Source organism: Seriola aureovittata, chromosome 6 (assembly GCF_021018895.1).
Source record: "Seriola aureovittata isolate HTS-2021-v1 ecotype China chromosome 6, ASM2101889v1, whole genome shotgun sequence".
Lineage (NCBI taxonomy): Eukaryota > Metazoa > Chordata > Actinopteri > Carangiformes > Carangidae > Seriola > Seriola aureovittata.
The window spans coordinates 18,637,052-18,657,218 of NC_079369.1; the positions used below are offsets into that span (position 1 = coordinate 18,637,052).

A 20,167-nucleotide genomic window follows, 5' to 3' on the forward strand; every position below is an offset into this window, starting at 1 on the left:
ACAAAACCCCAAATTTTAAAGGGGTTATCTCTGACGGCCATTGAAAGAGCTCTTGGAGTCCAAAAAATTCAAAACGTAACCCATCCATTATCTTATTCTCCATTTTCTATTTTACAGTTTTATCTTTGTTTCAAATTGTTCCACAAACTGACTAAAATGTGTACAAATATTTCTGTCTTCACTTTGGATGATGCTGTTTTCACTGCAAACTCAACAACAAGGTGAAGCAACTTTGTAACAAAGGTATTGGATGCTCCATTATCTCTGCAGCAGTCATGGATTTAACTTAATTCATCTTTTTTTTTTTTATTCATAACAATCAGACACATATTAACACACATCCCACATTCATACACTTCCCTACTTGTCACAATGCATTGTCATGCTTCATAAAGCATCTTCTCTGAATCTCATAGGAACTGGAAGAAATGGGCATAGACAACAAGTGATTCATCAGACGGCCAGATATGACAACATAACTACACCCACTTTCACACGCAAACCACTGTGTTTGATGTGGGTTAATAAACACACATTCTACCCGCTTTGGACCCATTCATTTCAGGCTGTTGTCACAGCTTTAATTCCTTGACACCCACATTCACACAGGACCATGGTTTACAGCACTAGTTCCATAGAGATGACTGCTAAAGCGTTAAATTACAAAAGAGCTAATTAGAGTAGCAACCAACAATTATTTCCAGATAATTATTTCAGATTAATTGATTAATCATTTAGTCTATAAAATGTCAGAAAATCGAGAAATATACTATGAACAGCCCAAAACCAAATCTGTAATTTTGTAAAGCACACAAGAAACCAGCAAACCAATGAATGTTTTACTTAATAAATGTGTTTTACAACTAATCAATTATCAAAATAGTTTTTGATTCATTTTCTAATCTAGGATAACAAATGTAAAGGTTATGTGTTTTCGCACTTGACCTAATATAAATAGTGTTCAGCGCTCTATGTTCAGTTCATTGCAAGTTATTGCTATGTTTATACTCAAGATTCTCCACTGCAGACAGTGGGGGCATTTTATAGGATTTCATTTCTTTTTATTGGTTACGGTATAATGAGTGAATGCTTATTAGTAACTTAGACTGTACACAAAAAACATAACCACATTTGTATACTTTCATACCAAAGCCACCAGACCAGTCCGGCCCTGGTCAGGAGCAGGTCCTGAGGCTCAGCTGGATAACGCATGTTAACCCATTGAGACTGACCACAAACACAGTTAGTCTTATCTTAACCAGTCCCCATGCAGACAGTTAATGAAGGAGTATTCCACTTTTAGGATACACATGACAACAGAAGAGGGCAGGAAGATTTGAATGATAGATGAAATATAAGAAGGTGAGGGAAGTATAAATGTGTGTGTATGTGTATCTGTCTATACATAAACAAAGACTGTGGATGAAGAATATGATTTGCGATGATAAATGGTCTCAGACATTCACAAAGGCATCAAGATTGACCTACATTTTCTGTCTTGAAAAATAGGCCAGAACCCAAATTAAGGGCCGGTAGGGCTGTACACGCATGTAAACGCCATCATCTTCACAATAATTGTGTGGTGTTAGGCAACATAGGAGCAGCCTTGAGTGGAGAGACATAGCCTGAGGGCATAGCTGTTGACATGTAAATAGTGAGGATAGAAGCTGAAATGACAGCACAGACAGTAGGCTTGCACCACTAGCTCTGCTTGACTTGGGTCTAGCCTTGGCCACAGAATTAAGGTCTAAAGGACAACAGTCTACATGTCAAGATACCAGTACTCATATCATGTCAATAAGTAGGTTGATTTCCTTAATTGCTGGAGAAAATACATTTCTGTCTTTTACATCATTTGTCTTTAAGACCATTTTACATCAGTCTATGTGGCAGCAGCCACGTGACTCCAGAATACAACCGGATACTACATCTTCTGTAGCAATCTCTGCCTTTGCCTGCTTTTTTTGTTTGTCTACAAGTACAGTACACAGAATGGCTGGAGGTCCGTCAGAGTTCCCCTTCCAAATAAATCTGTGGGATTTTATGTTATATGCAATTTGCTAACAATACAATATAAAATGAGATAACAACAAATGCGTTTTTGTACTAAACCTTTACAGGTAAAGTTTCCTGGCGGAAAAGTCAGAAAAAGTGGTGTCCTTTTTAATGTGGTTGGGATCCTGGATGAAAATCATTGTGATCTTGTTATACTGGCCATCATTCGCAGTGCACACAACATGAGAAATGGGCTGGTTGCTGTAGTCATAAGAGGTGACTCAACCCCAAATCCTGTTAAAATCCTGTCATCATAAAATCTGCTCAACATGACGGTCATGAAAGCAACATATTTTTGAGCCCAGCTTTTTTTTTCTTTTTCTTTTTTATTAAAATCCAATTTTGCAAGATAGGACAGATTAACATCACTAAAGCTACATTAAAGCAGGAGCTGCACTAATCCTGTTCATTTGTGGGCTAAACTAGGCCACATTGGTATTACATGCATAAGAACCAGCCAATCATTGTTCTTTGACTCAGAATAATTGGTTGCGTGTGTTTGTGGGCGTGCAGCTGTGTGTGTTTGGTTGTATACGTTTATGCCATCTGCTGTGCTGATCACTGTATACTCCTGGCCATCAATTGTCATCTACTGACATGATACATGTGAAGAAGAGCTTAGCTTCAAGATGACAGAGATGGAAGCTAAATTCAGCTGGACATTAACTTAGCCCCTGCTTCATGTATTTATTTTTAAACATATCAAATTCCCACAGCGCTCTAGAAAATAACTTGAGAGCAGTCACAAGGGAATAAATTCATCTGCCATCAGACAAAGATGCATAGCGCATGCACACAAACACACAAACGAAAAACAAGCCACCAACAACAATGCTGTGAGGCTCCAAGCGAGGGTGATGTGGTGAAATTCTTCTGCATTCATCAAAATCATCTTGTTTTAAATTATTGATCGGGTCCCTACTTTTCCCCACTTATTCGCCGTGGAAAGGGTAAGTCTAAAAATAGCCTGTGAGCGTCAGTGCCTAGAAGTCTTTCCATGTTCTCCCAGTCTGGCAGCATTAGTGAATTCAGATGAGCCTCCTGCAGCTCTCACAGCTTCTGTGTCTCTTTCCCATGCACAGCCACACACATCCACACAGCCGTGCACGCACGTACCCAGCCACATATACACAGTACACTCTATACACTTAAACGTGTACCTGTTATCACACACTCGCACAAAAAACTGTTTGCCCCTGGAGTTTCAGCACTGCGTCAGGGAGTGGGAAAAGCTCAGCCAGCAACCCCCACAGTATCTCACCTCTCAGTTTATAGACTACTGCCATCAGCATATCCACCACCCCCTTCATCCTCTCTCCCCCATCTCCTTCCCTTCCTCCCTGCCCAGCTCCACCTCATTTTGCCCCAGTTCCTCATGGATTGGCCAATAATAACTCTGCACTGTGAAGAAACAAGAGAAAAGTCCACTTGCAGCCGTCTTGATAGCGGTGGATGCATGTGTGTTATGTGCTTGCCAAAACATGAGTGTCGCGAGGTCACATGGCGCCACCTGAAAAGTCCCAGTGACCTGTTCCCCCCTGTTCTCCCTGTAGGGCCCGTCTGTCCCTGTCATAACGAGTGATAATCAGCAAAGAGGGTGAAAAGGATTGCGCCTTGTTGGTGACTGTGCAAACAACGTGTGATTACAAAGAAAAAGTTGATAAGCAAAAAGAAGAACAGGTAGAGACAGGTGATGCACGATGTGAGTAAAGCATGTATGTGTGAAAAAGGCAGCTGTTCCTGGACAGAATGACTTAACAGCAGCAACAGTAAATTTTCCGTCCGCAGAAAGAGAGTCCTCTCCTTCAAACCCTCCTGCCAGACCAGCAAAATTAAAAAGATTAGAAACTTAATTGCATTAATTTTGCGAACAAAGTTGAATTCTCCCGCTTTGAAAATGGAGGAAATCCTTAAAATGCTTTGTAATATTTATTAGGTAACTGTTACTACCAAAGACACATACACACAAAATATAGAGATATTGGAATGCTTGGAAGCACATTGGTGCCCTTACATGGGTGACAATTCACATGTCACATGTCACATGTCGGCACTGGCCAAAAACTAACGCAAACAGTCAGTCAGTGTGAGCTTCTCCATATAATCTGAAACAAAACAGGCTGGGGTGAAATGTGAGGACACCACTTGCTTCCATCTCTTTTAAATAAGAAAAGGGCTGGAACTAGACCCAGAAAGCAGCAGGCCACTACAGAGTCACTGAATGGATGAGTGACTGCGAGTAGGGAGCTACAAATGACTCCAGACATGAACAAAAGATCAAGGCCGGAGAGCACTGAGAAAAGCATCGACACTGACTGGCCAACTATGCCATTCCCATAACCAAAAAAAAAAAATTCAAGTGAGTCTTATGTTATAGTTTACCGTACAATGTACTGGGATGAAACTGTGGCGAAAAACACAGTATTGCTCAACCACAGACACTGAATTCACACTGCTCATCTGCTCGTCTAGACTTGATTTGTAAATGAGTGAAACTGATAAGAGTGTATTCTATTATACATATGTGTAATTTGATCCTTGGATGGTGAGTCAGACATGATCCTATAGCCACTTAGACGAAACAGAATTAAAGAGGATTTCTCAAAATTCACCCACACTTCGTTACCATAGTAGGGAAGTTAAGACACTTCCTCAATTTGATTCAGGGGAAACAGATAAAAAGACAACAAAGAATTGGTTGATATCTGATTCTGTGCAAAAGAGCCAATTTAGCAAAGTCATATGGGCGAGACAAAAGAGAAAGGCAGAAGGGTTGTGAGATAAACAAAGTGTGAGACCCTGGGGTCCTCTCAGGAGTGTGAGTAGAGGAGTGTGGCCTCTCTAATGACCAATCAACACCCTCCTTGTTGCCATGGCATCTGCTAGTACTCCAATGGCCTCCCGTCTGAGTGTGAGCCGTGAACTCAACGCACAGTCGGAATCCAATCAGACTGCAGAACCGGCTAACACTTGGGTCAAGGAGCAATTCTGACATTTTGCAGAATGTCAACGTTCAACCTTTTCTAAAAGTTCTACTACAGAGGAGTTTTGCTCTACGAACACAAAGGGTGGAAATGGAATTCAGTGAGAGCCAAAGGGGGAAAAAACGGATCATCACAGTGCTACTTGAGGGGGGCTACAGCAGAGAAGGAAGCGGATTGATAATAACTAGCGAACAGCAGGTGACACTGTGAGACCTCCGGGTCTCAGCGAAAATGTTCTTAGGATACAGAACAAGAGTAACTTTTCCTAATTGGACAAAGTGAAGCTATGAAGCCACGTGAATCAAAGGGTGAAATGTGTCTACTCTATACTTTTGCATTCTGGTTTTCTTCTACAAATTTGTGAAGGAGGAGTCCCAAAACCTATGCAAGTGCAATTTTAACAGTTAAACCTCCTGCTAGTGACAAGTCATTTTGAAATACAAAAGCAGAAATTAAACCTGTCATATGTCTCAGAGAAAAAAGACACATGCTCAATAGTATATAACTGACAGGCACAAACATGAGATGGGAACCAGATAATAACAATCCTCCAAGGGTAGGGGGTGTCATATATTGTAAAAATTGCAAAACCCTTTGAGGCAAATTTCTGATTTTGGGCTATATAAACAAAATTGACTTGACTTGACTCCATAACTGGTTATTCCTATTTGGTGTTATGAGGGGCTGGGGCCTATGCCAGTACGCATGGGGGGTGAAAAGCAGGGAAACACCCTGAGCAGAATGTCAGTCTATCCCAAGGCACAGAAAAACATTCATATTCACTCATACAGAAGGACAATGAAGAGCTCCCAATTCATCTGACCTGCATGTCTGAGCTGTGGGAGGAACACAGAAAAAGAAAAGTCAAGCGTGAGAAACAGCATGCAAGGCAAACCACACAGAGAAGAACCGGGGCTTGGTTTCAAACTCCAGTGAGGCATCACTGTTAACCAAGCTTCCCTCATTGAGGTGTTTTTCTTTTTTCTTGAAACTGTAAATCGTTCCCCTAATTGCAGCATGAATGTTGCGGTAAAATTGATATGCTGATCTATTAAGTTTATTGCTTTGTTACTGGGAACAATCTGGCTGGAGGGAGCAGGCGAGGACAGGTAGCATCTGTCCCCACCTACTGCCTTGGCAGCGTTAGCGTCATCTGCTAGCTGTGGCAGCATCTTGGAAGCACATCAATATGGCTTTATGTAGCCAGGGCCGCTAGTAGCTAGCATGCCAGTCACGCTCTCAGGCAATGCTCGCTCACAGCCTGAGCATCCACAGAGCACTGAGCCAACAGAGCTAAGCGGAACTGAGCTCGGGCTGAGCAGGGAGGCCAGGTCTCCGTGGACCTGCATGAGGAAAAAGGGCCAGTGTCTGTCATCTATCCACACATCCATGGTTAGAAGTGTGGGGCGAAGTCCAGATATGAACACTGCCACCATTGTAGCTGTAAGCTTTATTTTCTTGCCCCCCCCCCCAGCAACACTTCAGTTATGGAATGTTGATGCGCTCATCAAATCTCAATTACTGATACATTTTTGCTACCAGGAGACCACTACTCCAACAACCCCAAAAAAATCTTCACTACAATACAAAACCTATTGTATTCTGATCAAATCTGTGAGTTCATGGACTTTTGTGCTCTTATTTTCAGCACGAATGGTCATGGTGGCTCAAAATCACAGACCCTAGACCAGATAGTTTATTTTAGTGGCATTGATCTTAGACAGGTCCATTGTCAGGTTTTTTTTACCTGAAATACTGAGACAAAATGTATTGTATTGGTAAATGCTACCTTTGGACTAATTTCAACAATTCTTCTACAAATGTGACAGTTTTGTTGTCCACAATAAAAATTATCATTCATTATCAATAAAAACAGATTAATCATTAGAGGCTTATAAAACACAAAATGTTATGCTGACATTCCATTGACATGATATTAGCTTCTTTTGCAGCACAATCTTGCTACGTGCTTGAATAAAGACAAGTTAAATATTTTAATCATCAGTATGAAAAAAAACAGTAATGCTGTCACTCAAAACTTTCACTTCCACTCTGCTGCTCATTTTTCAGTAATTAATAGCCACACAATATTCACACAGAATAAGCTGTACCCAATATATTAAATAGAAATTTCCCTTATCTGACGGTAGTCAATTGGTTCTTATTTTAAAATATGCACATGGTCAGGGATGGGTTGAATGGTGCTTAGTGTAAGTCAACAAATCTGGCTATCAGCATTGCAGGGGGTAATACGGCAGGGGAGGCTTGGTAAGGGGGAGGCAGCCACAATTAACTGGTTAGATGAAAAGCTGCATGTCTGAGTTCGGATGAAGTCAAGGTAAGCAACACCTTTCACCGTGTTGTTCCTGTTGTCACACCACCTATATGGAAAGTAAGCATAAGTCCAGCCACTGAAATCCCCCCCACAGATGGAAACTGTTTCTATCAGCTGAATTACTTTTGGTCCTTCAAAACCTTCACAGTTATTATTTCTTGATTAACTATTGATATCAGTATTAATAACTTCATTCAGAACTCAACTATCAGCCTGTCACATAAAGAAATATTAATTTATGGACCTTACACTGTTTCTATCCCAAAATGTTAACTTTATAATGAGTGAGCAATCTATTCTGAGACCACTGGCTTAAAACTGGTGAAACAACTTAATAAAAAACAGGCTTATTGCAGCCCTGTCTGCAAACATGTGGGTGTCATCTGCACACACAGCACTGACTAAGGAAGGTGTGAAACCCAGTTAACACAGGAAGTTGAGGGAAAGGCGTACTGACCATCTATAAAAAGGGCTCATCTATTTTCAACTGACTACAATACAAGTTTTGCTATTAACTCTGTAGTTTGATCATGACAGCTATTAACAAACGGAACTACTCTCCACACAACAGCAGTATCATGCCATGCTGTCACACATGGATCTAGTTTCAGACCTGCAGGACCAGGATGTGGTAAGAGTGGCAAAACACGCAGGTGCAGCATCAGCAAAACCCTGCACACACCAAGCTTTCCAGTCACTCAAAGAGGACACCCTTTCACTCACTTTAAAGCACTGCACAATAAACCCAATGGCTGGTAGAGGGAGTACACAGAAACTGAAATTCAGCCAAAATCAATCTAAAATTAAACTTGTATTCCCTAAACTGTGAGGGGGAGATATGAGAAATATGAGCAAGCTGAAACCTTCCACCACTTCCCCAAATGCTCAAATGTTCTACACAATGTTGCTATGACAATTTAATTATAGTCTATCAATGTTGCACTATTGTTTCTTCGCCTCTGTGAGGTAGTGGGACGATTATGTATGAATGTGAAGTGGTGCTTTTTTGGCAAAGTACCCAATGTTTGGCTGTAGGAGAAACAGCTCTAGTTTGTGGTGAGTGACTGTAGAGGTTTCACAGCATGTCCAAAGCCTGTCTGTTATGACTCACAGTATTAACCCTTTCAGCTCTTTATAAAAGTATGTGCCATGGCATTGAGGCGAATGCAAACAGAACTATGGGTTAGGTCATATTTTACAGTTTGACACATCTACATAAATAATATGTGTGCAAAATCTATCCAGTCAGGCCCCAAGAGTCTATTCAGCACAGGGTAACTATTCAATAAGCATTTCATTTCATGCAGACTTCAGCTAAAGCCAAGTCAAAGAAAGGGAAATTGATCAGATTCGGAGAGAAGTGATTCATTCCTCATATGAGTATCTGAAACTGCTCCTTTGGAAAACAATCCACCACAACCATAAGCCCCCACTGGCAGATATACATCTACATCATAACAACTTCCTCAACAGGGATGTTCTTCTATCCAATCAGGACTGAGCACGGAGCAAAGAGAGCACTTCAGTCAAATGACTGAGCAGAATGCTCATGTTCCATTTGACCTGAGGGGTGTGCAAACGTTGCTCTGTAGCTGTGCTCCAGGGAGAAGCAGTCCGGATATGAGTCTGACCCTGGATCATACATGGGGGAAGTCAGTTATTACAGCACGGGCTGGTGGTTTATGAGTTTGGTTTAAAATCTAATATCAGAACTACATCCAAGGACAATGTTCAGTCTACTCTGGTCAGCTCAGCAGCTGCACAAGTGAACCGTCCACATAGCACCTCTTTAATGTCAAAACTCAGTGGGCAAAATAAGACAGCTGGTGTAATATGCAGTGAAAATGTTTTTACATGATATTTGACTTCTGGGTGACACTGGATACTGATGTGAAATATAGGTTACTTTAATTCCCATATTCATAAAGGTAGAATATATGTTGTTCTTCAGTGGCCACAGTCATTTCCCAGGCTAGTCTGACCACTTTTTGTCCCGACCACCACTGCTGGAATGTTTGACCACTGCAAACAGCAGAACAGTTAATGCAGCTTGCTGACCCAAGCGTGATCTCTCTACAACAACCTTTGTGGGGTCATGGTCACAGAAGAAAAGCCCACAATGGTGAACTTTGGGTCAGGGTTAATAAAAGAATAGTACAGAATTGAACAATCAGTCAAATAAATAGGGAATGCAAAATGCTAATACAGATCTAAAAGCAGCTAACATTTCTGACATTGCCATTCTATAGCTGAACTCACTGTTGACTTCTCTTCTTTTGTCCTTAGGATCTTGACAGAGGAAACTCTGGAGCACATATAATGACACTACAGACATAATGATTGTTCTCATTGTGCAGGACTAGACTCAGTCATGCAGTGTAGTTCTGTGATACTCACTGTCTGACTTAAAATACTATGCAAGTGCATTCGGTAAACACAGCTGCCAACATTACTTGGCATCTTGGCTGTAAAGCCTTACAATTACTGTAATTATACTACAAACAGTCATTCTTTTAGCAAACCAATGGTGTAGAAAAAGATACAACTGGCAAACACTTAAAAATCTTTATCAAGACAGATTACAATAGGTCATTGTTACTCTGTTGCCAATTTTTCTTTTTTTTTCTTTTTATAAATCAATCTATTGTTTCGGCTATGTAAGACGCTTGTGAAAAATGTGCATCAAAAATTCCCAGACAACAAGGTGACACCTTCTCATGTACTGTTTTCATATCCAACAGCCATAACCCTTATATATTAAATTTACAGCGATATGAAACTGAGACAAGCTTCAAGTCTTCACTTTTAAGATGCTAGAATGTCTGGCATTCCTGTTGGATAAATGGCTGGAAAAATAAATAACTGGTAACTGTAAATTGCTGGACAATTAATGCCCATTGGCTACTGAATTAAGCACTGATAGGCTAAGTGTAACATATATGTAATAATCATTTACAATGAACGTGCTCTGTTTAGGAGTACACCTAATGATTATATTCACTGTCACCTAATCTACCAATTACTGTCTTGGTTTATCATTTTCAGTGTTTACTGACTATCATTTGGTCTATAAAATGTCAGAAAATTTGGGAAAAGCCCATCAAAATTACCCAGAGCCCAAGGCAACGTCTTCTGAAATGTACAACCAGAGATATTCTATTTACATTCACATACAGTGAAGCAGCAAATATGAATATATGACAAGCCTGAACCAATTAATTTTGAACAAAAAATGTCTTGAACTATCAATCAGTTATCAAAATTGTTCCTAATTAATATTCTGTTGATCAAATATTCAATTAATTGACTAATCATTTCAACTTTCTACACCAAGATGTTTACAGACAGATACAGAAACATCACCTACCCTCATTTTCAGATGCTGGACATGCCACCTGTACAACCAGATCAAATGTTCTTTCTGGATTCTCCCTGGAAAAAAAAAACACCGTTTATTCTGGGGAAACAAGGGGAAGCTGTTCTTACATAGAATTACTGTCAACAAGTGTCTGTATTCAGCATTATAGGCAAAGGCACATACAACAATGTGTTACTGATACATTTCATTACATATACAGCATATTCGTATTCATAAAGTGAACCTGTGCTCACTTGTCCTACTTAAGTTTACATGAGTCACACTGTCAAGAGCCGACTGTGTCAATAACAGCAGGTTAGCTAAAGCTGACACTGCTCTGGTCTGGTCTGCATGGAAGAACGACAAGTTTCCTATCTCTGATCAGATATGCAGAGAAACTTGGGTCACAGGACCTGGTCGCTCGATGTCGTGTCCACATGTAACCTATTTAATGTTGTGCGCCTGGCTAGCGGAGCTGCTAATTGGTAGCCAGCTAGTCGGCAGAGCAACAGACTGACTGACCCAAATGCTGTCGAGCCAGCTGGCCTTGGCAGTTAAATCCACTGCTGGAGATGATGGCTCAAATTACGCCAAACATTCCTTCGTATTTCACGTTCAGGTCCGAGTTAGCCTAACGTTGCATGCCTGAGCCACACTTTAGCCGTTAGCTCGACAGTTGGATATCAAGAAGAGATAGAAGAGGGGGGGGGGAAACATATAAAACTCGGACATCTTACTTTATTCTGCTGTCCATGGTTTAGCTACAACATCGCGACAGCTCCGAGCTGTCGGCGGCTCTGCTGTGCTGGCTGTCCGTTAATATCCACCTCGTCCTTCCTATGTCTCAGCCGTCACTTCTCCTGCTTTATCTGATACTGGTCGAAAGCTGCCGCGACCGCATGCTAGGAGGTGGGATAGTGTAGTAGTTTGTGCCGTCCTTCTTGCTCTTAATGTGGCCTGAATCTCTATCCCCACCTCCCCGAGGTCCAACACCACGGTGGTTATTTCCCACAACAAACACCACTCCAGGAAGTGCTGTCAAAGATTTGGTGACGTCAGCGACTCAGACAAGCACCTCTGACTGCCTGCGAGCGTCTTGCTTCCACTTAATATGAGTAACAGGTATGATGCACACAGACCTGAGCAGCGTTACTCATGCTTCTGATGAAAAATGGTGTCCCGCTGAGACTATTATTAGTTCAATAATTGTAGCAGCAGCAATATCGCCCCTCAGCAGTGGCTCCCAAAAGTGGGGTCCTGGGACCATCAGGGTGACCAGGTAGAATAATTGATGAACCTCAGTCTGCTTTCATAGAACCATGCACCTAAATTGGGACACTATAACAAATAATCATTATTGGCCCCTATTAACCCCCACTTTATGTCATCATGTGTTATCATTTTCCCAGACACAGAAACCAACCGACTAATTGCAATAACTGATTTTTTTTTTTCATTTTAATCAAAAATGTTAATAGTTGCTACATTTCCACTTTTGTATGATAGCAAATATTTTTGAGTTTATGCCTCCCATGATGGAATATTACGACCTTGTCTGAGGTTTCCTTTGTGTTAATTACTTGACACATAGTAAGTCAGATAAAAGTTCTCTGTGGATTTGTCAATATAAGTGACCTCTTTTACACGATACACAGTTGTTTGATTTGCTAACATAAAACACTGACTGGAGCAGCTTTAGGTCCCCCAGTGCTTTATTCCACAGAAGTATATTGAGTGAAAATAGAAAAAAATACTTGAAAGTTTCGGATGAAATTCAGTGTAACAATATTGGTGAAATAGGACTGAATTTTCTACTGGGGAAAGCAAACAACTATACAGGAGCCCTGAACCTCTAAGAGACCCAAGTCCCAGACTGAAAGTCAACTGTATTTGATAATATGCAAACTGATTTAAAAAGGATCAAATCAGTCTTGCCTCAATTTTGTGGCCCCCTTTTTTCAGAAGGTCCCTGTGTCAATTATCCCTGTAATATTATGTTGGATATTGTACTCACATGAAGCATATTCCTACATGAAGGTGTGTTTAATCTTGACACACAGACAATCTAATATTATTCCAGCTCAGGCGTCCTCTGAGTCTCTGGATAAATAGTGTGCTGTAGCCACGAGGTGTTTGCTGTGTGTACTGTACTTTAGGGAAACTGACAAAACAGGGTTCATCCACAGTTTGCAGAGGGCAGCAAGTAGGTTCTGGGGTGTCAATAGGGCCCCAAAGGTATCGGTATATATTTTGCCTCTAATAGGTTAATCTGGCCAGGGACACATTTTATGGGTCACATGTGATGAGATGTGTCATACAGATTTTGTAAAGAGACATTTGACCAGAATTGTGGATTCAAATTCGTTGATTAGTTGGGGTTTGGGACATTGATATCAGCGCTCTCACATTTTACAGCTTTTCAAACCTTTTGGTTTGGTTTTAGGTGGCCTGAAAGGTTTGAGAAGCAAACTTGAGGCTAGAAGTTTATCAACTTGGTCTGAGTGGGGAAGGTAAAACAGCAGTGCTTGCCCCTCCCTCATTACCATCAATGAAGTGCCCTTTAGCAAGGCCTTGAACCCTGAACAGAGGAACTGCTCAGTGGCCAACAAATCCAAGTGTTGTGCACAGCAGTGGACTGGTGGAGACCTGCATGATTACTTGACTTTCCCCTGCATAATTACAGTGTGTCATGAGCATATGCTACTTACAGTAACCATGTTAGACTAAAGTTGTCCATGCATGAAATAAATGCTGAGGTTGCAATGCATAACTGAGTTACACTGTCTGTGTGAGCAATGTATGAAGTCATCCTACTGTATACAGTATATTCAAATCTGCTCCAGAACTCTACATTAAACACGTTGATCATGAATCAGCTGAGTCACTGGTCTCTTAAAGGGGAAATCCACCCTAAAATAAATATCCTTTTTATTACTTTCTATCACATCACATGTTAATTTAAAAGGGGGCAGGTCCTTGTTTCACGGACACATGCTGAGATTCACTGCTGTAAACTGTAAAGCCATTCAGTTTAATCTAATTTGGGTATAATAAAGCAAACAGAGCCAACAGAGTCAATTTTTAATTCGTCAGTGGACCAACTCCCTAAAGTGACACCTGATGACATAATCAATTAATATTTAAAGGCTCTAATTTCCATCTTGAGGGAGATATTTGTCTCTTTGTAACTGGTGATTTTCCTTCCCACAATCACTGCGTTCCAGTGCCATCTGAATTCTGTTTTAGTGTGGACTTTCCTTTTAATGTTTGCATTGAATCTCATGTTTAAGCAATATTTGTCCCATGGTAAATGGAAACCAATAGCTCAGATGTACTTCCCTCTCCTCTCCAGAGAGCCTGTCTGGATCAGAGCCAGATGTCTTCAGGCTGACTGGAAGGTAATTAAGTGGCAGCAGACTGGGGCATGCTGTTTCAGGCATCCGTATGAAATGATAATGGCAGGGCTGCTGCCTTAACAAAACAAAAAAAGATAATATGACAGACATATACAAACACAAAGAGACATGTACATGAAGCTCTTACGAGTTTTGGGTGATGCAGACCAGTGAGGTTTCACATTTCAAGGGACAGTAAACACTGAAAGAATGACAATACAGTTTGTATATACTTCTCAGGCTAGGAAGATATATTCCAGAAGGGCTTCAATCATTTGACCAATGGCTGAGTTGGACATGATTTTCCTTCCTGAATTGAAATGTAACCTATAAGAAAATACACAACAAAAGGTTCATTTTGGGAAAGCCAGCCGCAGATTAATGCAGTCTGCAGCAGAGTTAACACAAATTCTTGCATTGCATTCTAGGACAATGTAATTTATAAAACACTAATTTTATCCACATTATCAGTGTTTTTTGCAGCGTAAGTTGAGCACTTGAATTGCAAAAATGTCACTTACAGAAAGGTTGAGTAATCTACTTTTAATAGAAAAGGAAAAGATATACAACTACTGCTTTTTTTAAATGTCCACCGTGCTTCCCATAGTAGATCTGCATAAATATTTTTATCAGTGATGTGTAATTTGTCTGAGGGTAAATTGACCCCACAATGTCAGTCAAAAGACACTTGTCAGGTTTCATTACCCAGAATTCTGGAGTAGACACATCATCAGAGGTGGCTTACAGCGGTGGATAACCTTGAACGGACTCATTAATGTCCACTCATCAACCTTGCAGTGCTTACTCCAAGTCCCCATATTACTTTATTATCATGGGAAGATGTCTTTGTTTGCACTCTACTGCAGTCAAGGAGAGCAAATCCAAGCATTTACACAGTAAGAATAGTGGAGATTTACCTGCCTGCTTCACCACTTACACACATATAGAATAATATGACTGGCAAAATGTTACATACATCATGTTAAAGGGCCACATAACACTGTTTCTTTTGGTAGTACTGTGAGTAGTTTGAATTCAAACTGTCCATAGCTTGATCTATAGATTATGTTTTGAAAAGATTATGTTGTTCTTGGTTTTTTTAGTGTAATTTTTCAATGCTATGAACAACACAAATGAAATCCTATTCACCCCTACAGTCTTGCATTGGCGGCAGGAATCTCAGACACAGACGTTCCAAGACTGAAAAAATAAAACCAACACTACATAGGCTACAACTGGATAAGTGACAATAGTGTTTTTTGTTTTGTTTTTTTTTTTTGTTTTTTTTTCTTTTAGTTAACTGATCCTATAATTATAATACCATTTCTATTTGGGTGTAACATTTCTTCTAAGAAAAAAAAAGCATCGATAAATGGGTTACTGAGGGTTTGGATTTTTGTCTCTGTTGGCGGTTGTTATCTTTTTTGCTGATCCGTGACACATTAGTTCATTCTCTATCACTTTAGTGGCATAATAACATGTAAGAATGCAGTGATAATTAATCTATACTGTTTTTTAATGAATTCTTCTTTTTCTTTTTTCTTTTTGCAATGTATGCTTCAGTGAAGTGCAGTTACCTTCTTATCACCAGGGAATCCTTAGTTGCTGCTTTGAAACAGCAGGGGCGCTGTGCGAACCAGTGGATCAGTGTTATGAGATGGTCACATGTCATCGATGTGACGAGGGCAAATGAGGAAGTGGAACCGACTTGTGTGCGGGTTTAACCAAACTGAGAGGAAGAGGCAAATTTTAAACATGCAACAGAGACAATCTTTGATCTGTTGTCACCGTACTTAATGAAGAGATGGTGTGTTTTCACAACATTGCAAGGCGAGGAGAAATCTTACAGTGATTTTCTTGAGTGATAACTTTCACTACACATTTTAAACTAGAAGTTTTACAGGAGCATGTTTCACCAAAGTCATCCGAGTAAAGCGTTTGTCCGGAGATTGATTCTTCTCCACGTCCAGTGTAATAAGCGACTTGTAGCGATGTCAATACCGATGCTCTCAGAAGAAAGCTCGAAGCGACTGAGGAGCAGCAGCAGCAGCAGCGTGTTACAGATCAATGCAGACAGGAGTGAAGCAGACTGCAGAGACGCGGGGACAAGCAGCAGCGTGGGGGGCGCAAGAAACTTCACAGAGGAAGAGCTGGCCATCTATAGAATCCATAGAGAAGCCTGTGAGGTAAGATGCGTCACTTCAAAGACTTCAGATTCAATGATGTCATGTTGTTCAATCAGATAACCACGATTATGCATGTAAAATCTGAATCAACAAAGTAATTTCTATCAAATAACTGTGTTTGAGTCATAAATAATATTTCTCCATTAGACTTGTATAAAGCTAGATAAAAACTGTATCTCAAAACTAGAGATGTTCCAATACCATTTTTAACTTCCTGAAACCGATTCTGATACCTGAGCTTGTGTATCGGCTGATACAGAGTACTGATCCAATACCAGTGCATTAAAAAATTATTTTCACAGCTGTATACTGCTAACCCTGTGTAGGTTGCTGTCATTGCTGCATAGCATGGCTCAGATAAAACCCTTTGTCAAACATGAACAAATACATTAATGCCATAAGAACCTTTCTTTTATTATTACATGATACAGTAGCATATTTTAGACAGTATCGAAGGCATTTCCAATACTAGTATTTGTATCAGAACTACTCTACTCAAAACTGTACTTTAGTGCAATACTTAACTAAATGCGCTTAGTCTCAAACTTTTTATATTAGGCTATAGCTGAAAACAGTTAAGCCATGTGAGCAATTACAGAGCAACTGTAGTGCAGCAATAAAAATTTAATAGAAGTCTTAACTACGCAAGTTGAATCTACTGAATCTGTTTTCCAAAACAAAGTCAATATATGTGAGGTCACTGAAATGATTTTGGAACTAAAAACCAATATTCAATACTTTCTGAAACATTGTGATCGTGTGATGATCGTGTCAGACATGCTAACCTTGAGGTAATTAAGTGTTAAAAGAAACACCATAGTTAGCATGTATTAAGAGATCTGTTCTTTGAAAAAAACAAACAAACCCAAATGTCAATTTCACAAGAGGCCAAATGACATAAGTACAAATGATATTGGACCAGTACCAACACTGTTTATTAAAGCGGATACTGTACCAGCCATAATATCAGAGTATAATAAGATGCTACTTGTGGTGCATCTTTAGAGCCCATCTGTCCCCAGGGCAGGATTCCACATGGGCCCTTGGCAAAATGAAATGTGTTTGTCATTTTAATACCAATAGTGAACATAATGGTTGAAGACTATTTGGTTTGATACAAGATATCACTCTCCTCATTCCTCGCTCTCTAGCTGTAAGATTTATTATATTCTGAACCATTTAACAAAGAGATTGTGGGTAGATTAGGCCTGTGTTGTAATACCCTGTCAGATGGTAGCCTGAGGCTGTTTTAGGCTGACTCCAGTCTCAACAGTTTTGTTACAATTTTACTTGAAGGCATACCTACCCAGTGCTTTATACACAGTACATGTCATATAAGTAATGATCAGATCCATCATATTCGCCGAATCTTACTTGCTCTTCATCAAACAGAAGCAGTGAGCTCTCCGCTCTGTGCCGATGACAGTAGTGAATAGGTGTCATCTGCATGCCTTTAGGCTTATTTGTTGTAAATATTGTGCTTCTGAGTGTGGATGAAGCTGAAGCAAGTTGGCCGCGACCTGAGGAGAGTGGTAGAGCCTGGGTGGGAAAAGCACAATACAGAGGGGGCCCAGCTATGCCAGCTTCACTATGTGGCCCTGCAATGCCATGTGAAATGACAGGCCGTGTCACCAAAAGGCCTGGGGCCTTTTTCCCTTTGTAGCCTGTCAAAGCTCACCAACTAGTGGGCTCTCAGTTTGAAACAGACTGAGAGATGACATTTTCTAACTTCCTAAGGGATGGCAGAGGAGTTCAGTGTTTTTCACTTGCAGAAGGTGTTTGTGTGGCTATACAAGATGAATAATTTGTCCAAATAAAAGAATGATTTTGTCTAAAATATGTTTTTTTTAAGCACCCTGCAAATCTGCAAATCTGCAGTGAATAAAAACAAACTTGTTACAGACTGTCTTACATCTGTTTCTATGCATAGAGGTCATCCATTCTCTTTCCTAGTTGACCCAAAGCAATCTGTCTCCGTGTATATGTTTATATTCAGTGTTATACTCGTGCGTGCCTTTGTGTTCCGGTGTGTATATGTGCTGTATATGGTTAAGTATGCAGGGGTCACACATCCCCATATGTGTTCGTATGTCATACTAATTAAATACTAATATCTTCATTATATCCAGGCAAAGAAGCAGATGTATGTCGACCCTTCCAGTGGATACAAGGTGTTCACAGAGTATGCCCACGTTCAGAGAGGGAAATGCTGTGGCAGCGCATGCAGACATGTGAGCTCTTTGTTTTCTCTTTTACCAGGTTGTTCGTCCACCTTCGTTTCACCTGTTGTGTTGTGCTTGGTCCTGTTCTGTTCTGTTCTGTTCTGTTCTGGGCTCTGGGAACTTCCATGTAAGAAAGCTTTGACAAATGTTCTTAATTTCTTACACCTAAAACATCATGTAAAAAAAAAAAAAAGAAAAAAGTTTTGTCTGCAAAGTTGTTAAGGGCGTCTAAACATCAGCTGTCCATGGTGCTGAAAAGGATGATGAATTAATTTAATTTAATAACACAAATAATTTCAGCGTATATAGCGTATAAACAACACAAGCACTTATCAATCATTTTACTTAGTATGACAATGTACCTTAATGTTCAGTCAGTACTCTGAGCTTCTATATGATGCATGTGACTCTGTGGAAGAAAGTAAAGTGATTGTGCTGCGATTGATTGGCCTGCTGCTGGAGACAGATGTTGCCCATAAGCACAAATTAGGAAATAGCTTCAAATCTCGAAGTGATGATTCTTAAAGTTCCTGAATGTGAGCAGGGTCACCTCTTCATGCAGGTGTTGGATTCTGTTGCTCAATTAACCCGCCTGTATTTAAACCGAAATTGTCAGTCTCTAACAAAGCAACACACCTGGACAAAACGCAGCAATATGGAAGTTCAAGAAAAGTAGCGCTTAGGGCCACATGATGGCAACATAAAATGGCCAATATAATGTTTAAAATCCATCTTAAAGGGAACGCTAACAATCATGGGTACAATGAAATGAAAGTATCGGACTGCATCCCCAGTAAAGTCCAGCGGATGTCTATGCTGTACATCGCTGCTGCCTCGGCGATGACACCCTCACATGATTGAGAGAAGAAAAAGGAGGAGGATAGTGACAGATGAGCAGATGTAAACCAGACGAGGGCTGCACAACATGTGGCCTGCTCGGTGCATGTCAACATTTTATTGAAGTTTTCTTTGAAAAGAAAATCATTTTAACTTAAGTTGGACTTAAAGACCAATGGAAAAAAAAAACAGCCTTTAAATGAAACACACAGCATGCAGTTAAACTTATAGGTGTTCGGACTTTGTAAGATGCTTCTAACCTTTTACAAGTTGACAGGAATTGATTTTTAGTATTAACGTCTTCAGTTACAGCTGTTTTCAAACCTGTAAATGGAGGTAGATAGAGAAGTAGGATGGGTTTCATCTTTTGTTGTGTCCTGGTGAGACTTGTTCTGCTCTGTCTAGTTCACATCCTGTCCCATCCCATCCGCTCATGTCTCATACCCTATCCTGTCTTCCCCTGTTCTGTCCTCTCGTGCTCTGTGTGGTCTGGTCCTCATTTGGCTCTAATTCATCCTGTTCTCCGCTGTTTTGGGACTTCGCTCTTCTGTTCTGTGTTGTTCTTTGCACATGTTTATGCCTTGTTCTCTGTGTCACCAAAGATCGACTCCACATGTTGCCATTTAACACCATTTACTTATTTCTTTTTCTCCACCAGTGTCCATATGACCAAGTCAACGTGAAGGACCCTGCCATGAAGAAACAGTTTAATTCTTTATTTTATGTATAGGCCTAACAGAGCCGTGCCAAAGGTAAAATGTAAGACCCTTTTTAGAATGGAATACCGTACATGTT

At 40.3% G+C, this 20,167-nt stretch overlaps 2 protein-coding genes across 3 annotated transcripts in view; one reads left to right on the forward strand and one right to left on the reverse strand.

The window, feature by feature from the left end:
* dennd1b (DENN/MADD domain containing 1B) overlaps positions 1-11,829 on the reverse strand; it is a 106,107-nt gene extending 94,278 nt beyond the window's left edge. Inside the window, exons 1-2 of one of the 2 annotated variants that reach the window (XM_056377721.1) lie at positions 11,470-11,829; positions 10,742-10,806 (exon numbers count right to left, since the gene is read on the reverse strand). In XM_056377721.1, coding sequence (XP_056233696.1) covers positions 10,742-10,806; positions 11,470-11,486 — 82 coding nt within the window. In that variant the 5' untranslated portion in view covers positions 11,487-11,829. The remainder of the gene's footprint in view (positions 1-10,741; positions 10,807-11,469) is intronic. The other variant, XM_056377722.1, reaches the window with a different exon arrangement.
* Positions 11,830-15,780: 3,951 nt separating this feature from the next.
* c6h1orf53 (chromosome 6 C1orf53 homolog) lies at positions 15,781-20,167 on the forward strand. Its single transcript, XM_056377650.1, has 3 exons — positions 15,781-16,313; positions 18,443-18,544; positions 20,031-20,167. The coding sequence occupies exons 1-3, from the start codon at positions 16,035-16,037 to the stop codon at positions 20,100-20,102; spliced, it is 453 nt and encodes a 150-aa protein (XP_056233625.1). The 5' UTR covers positions 15,781-16,034; the 3' UTR covers positions 20,103-20,167.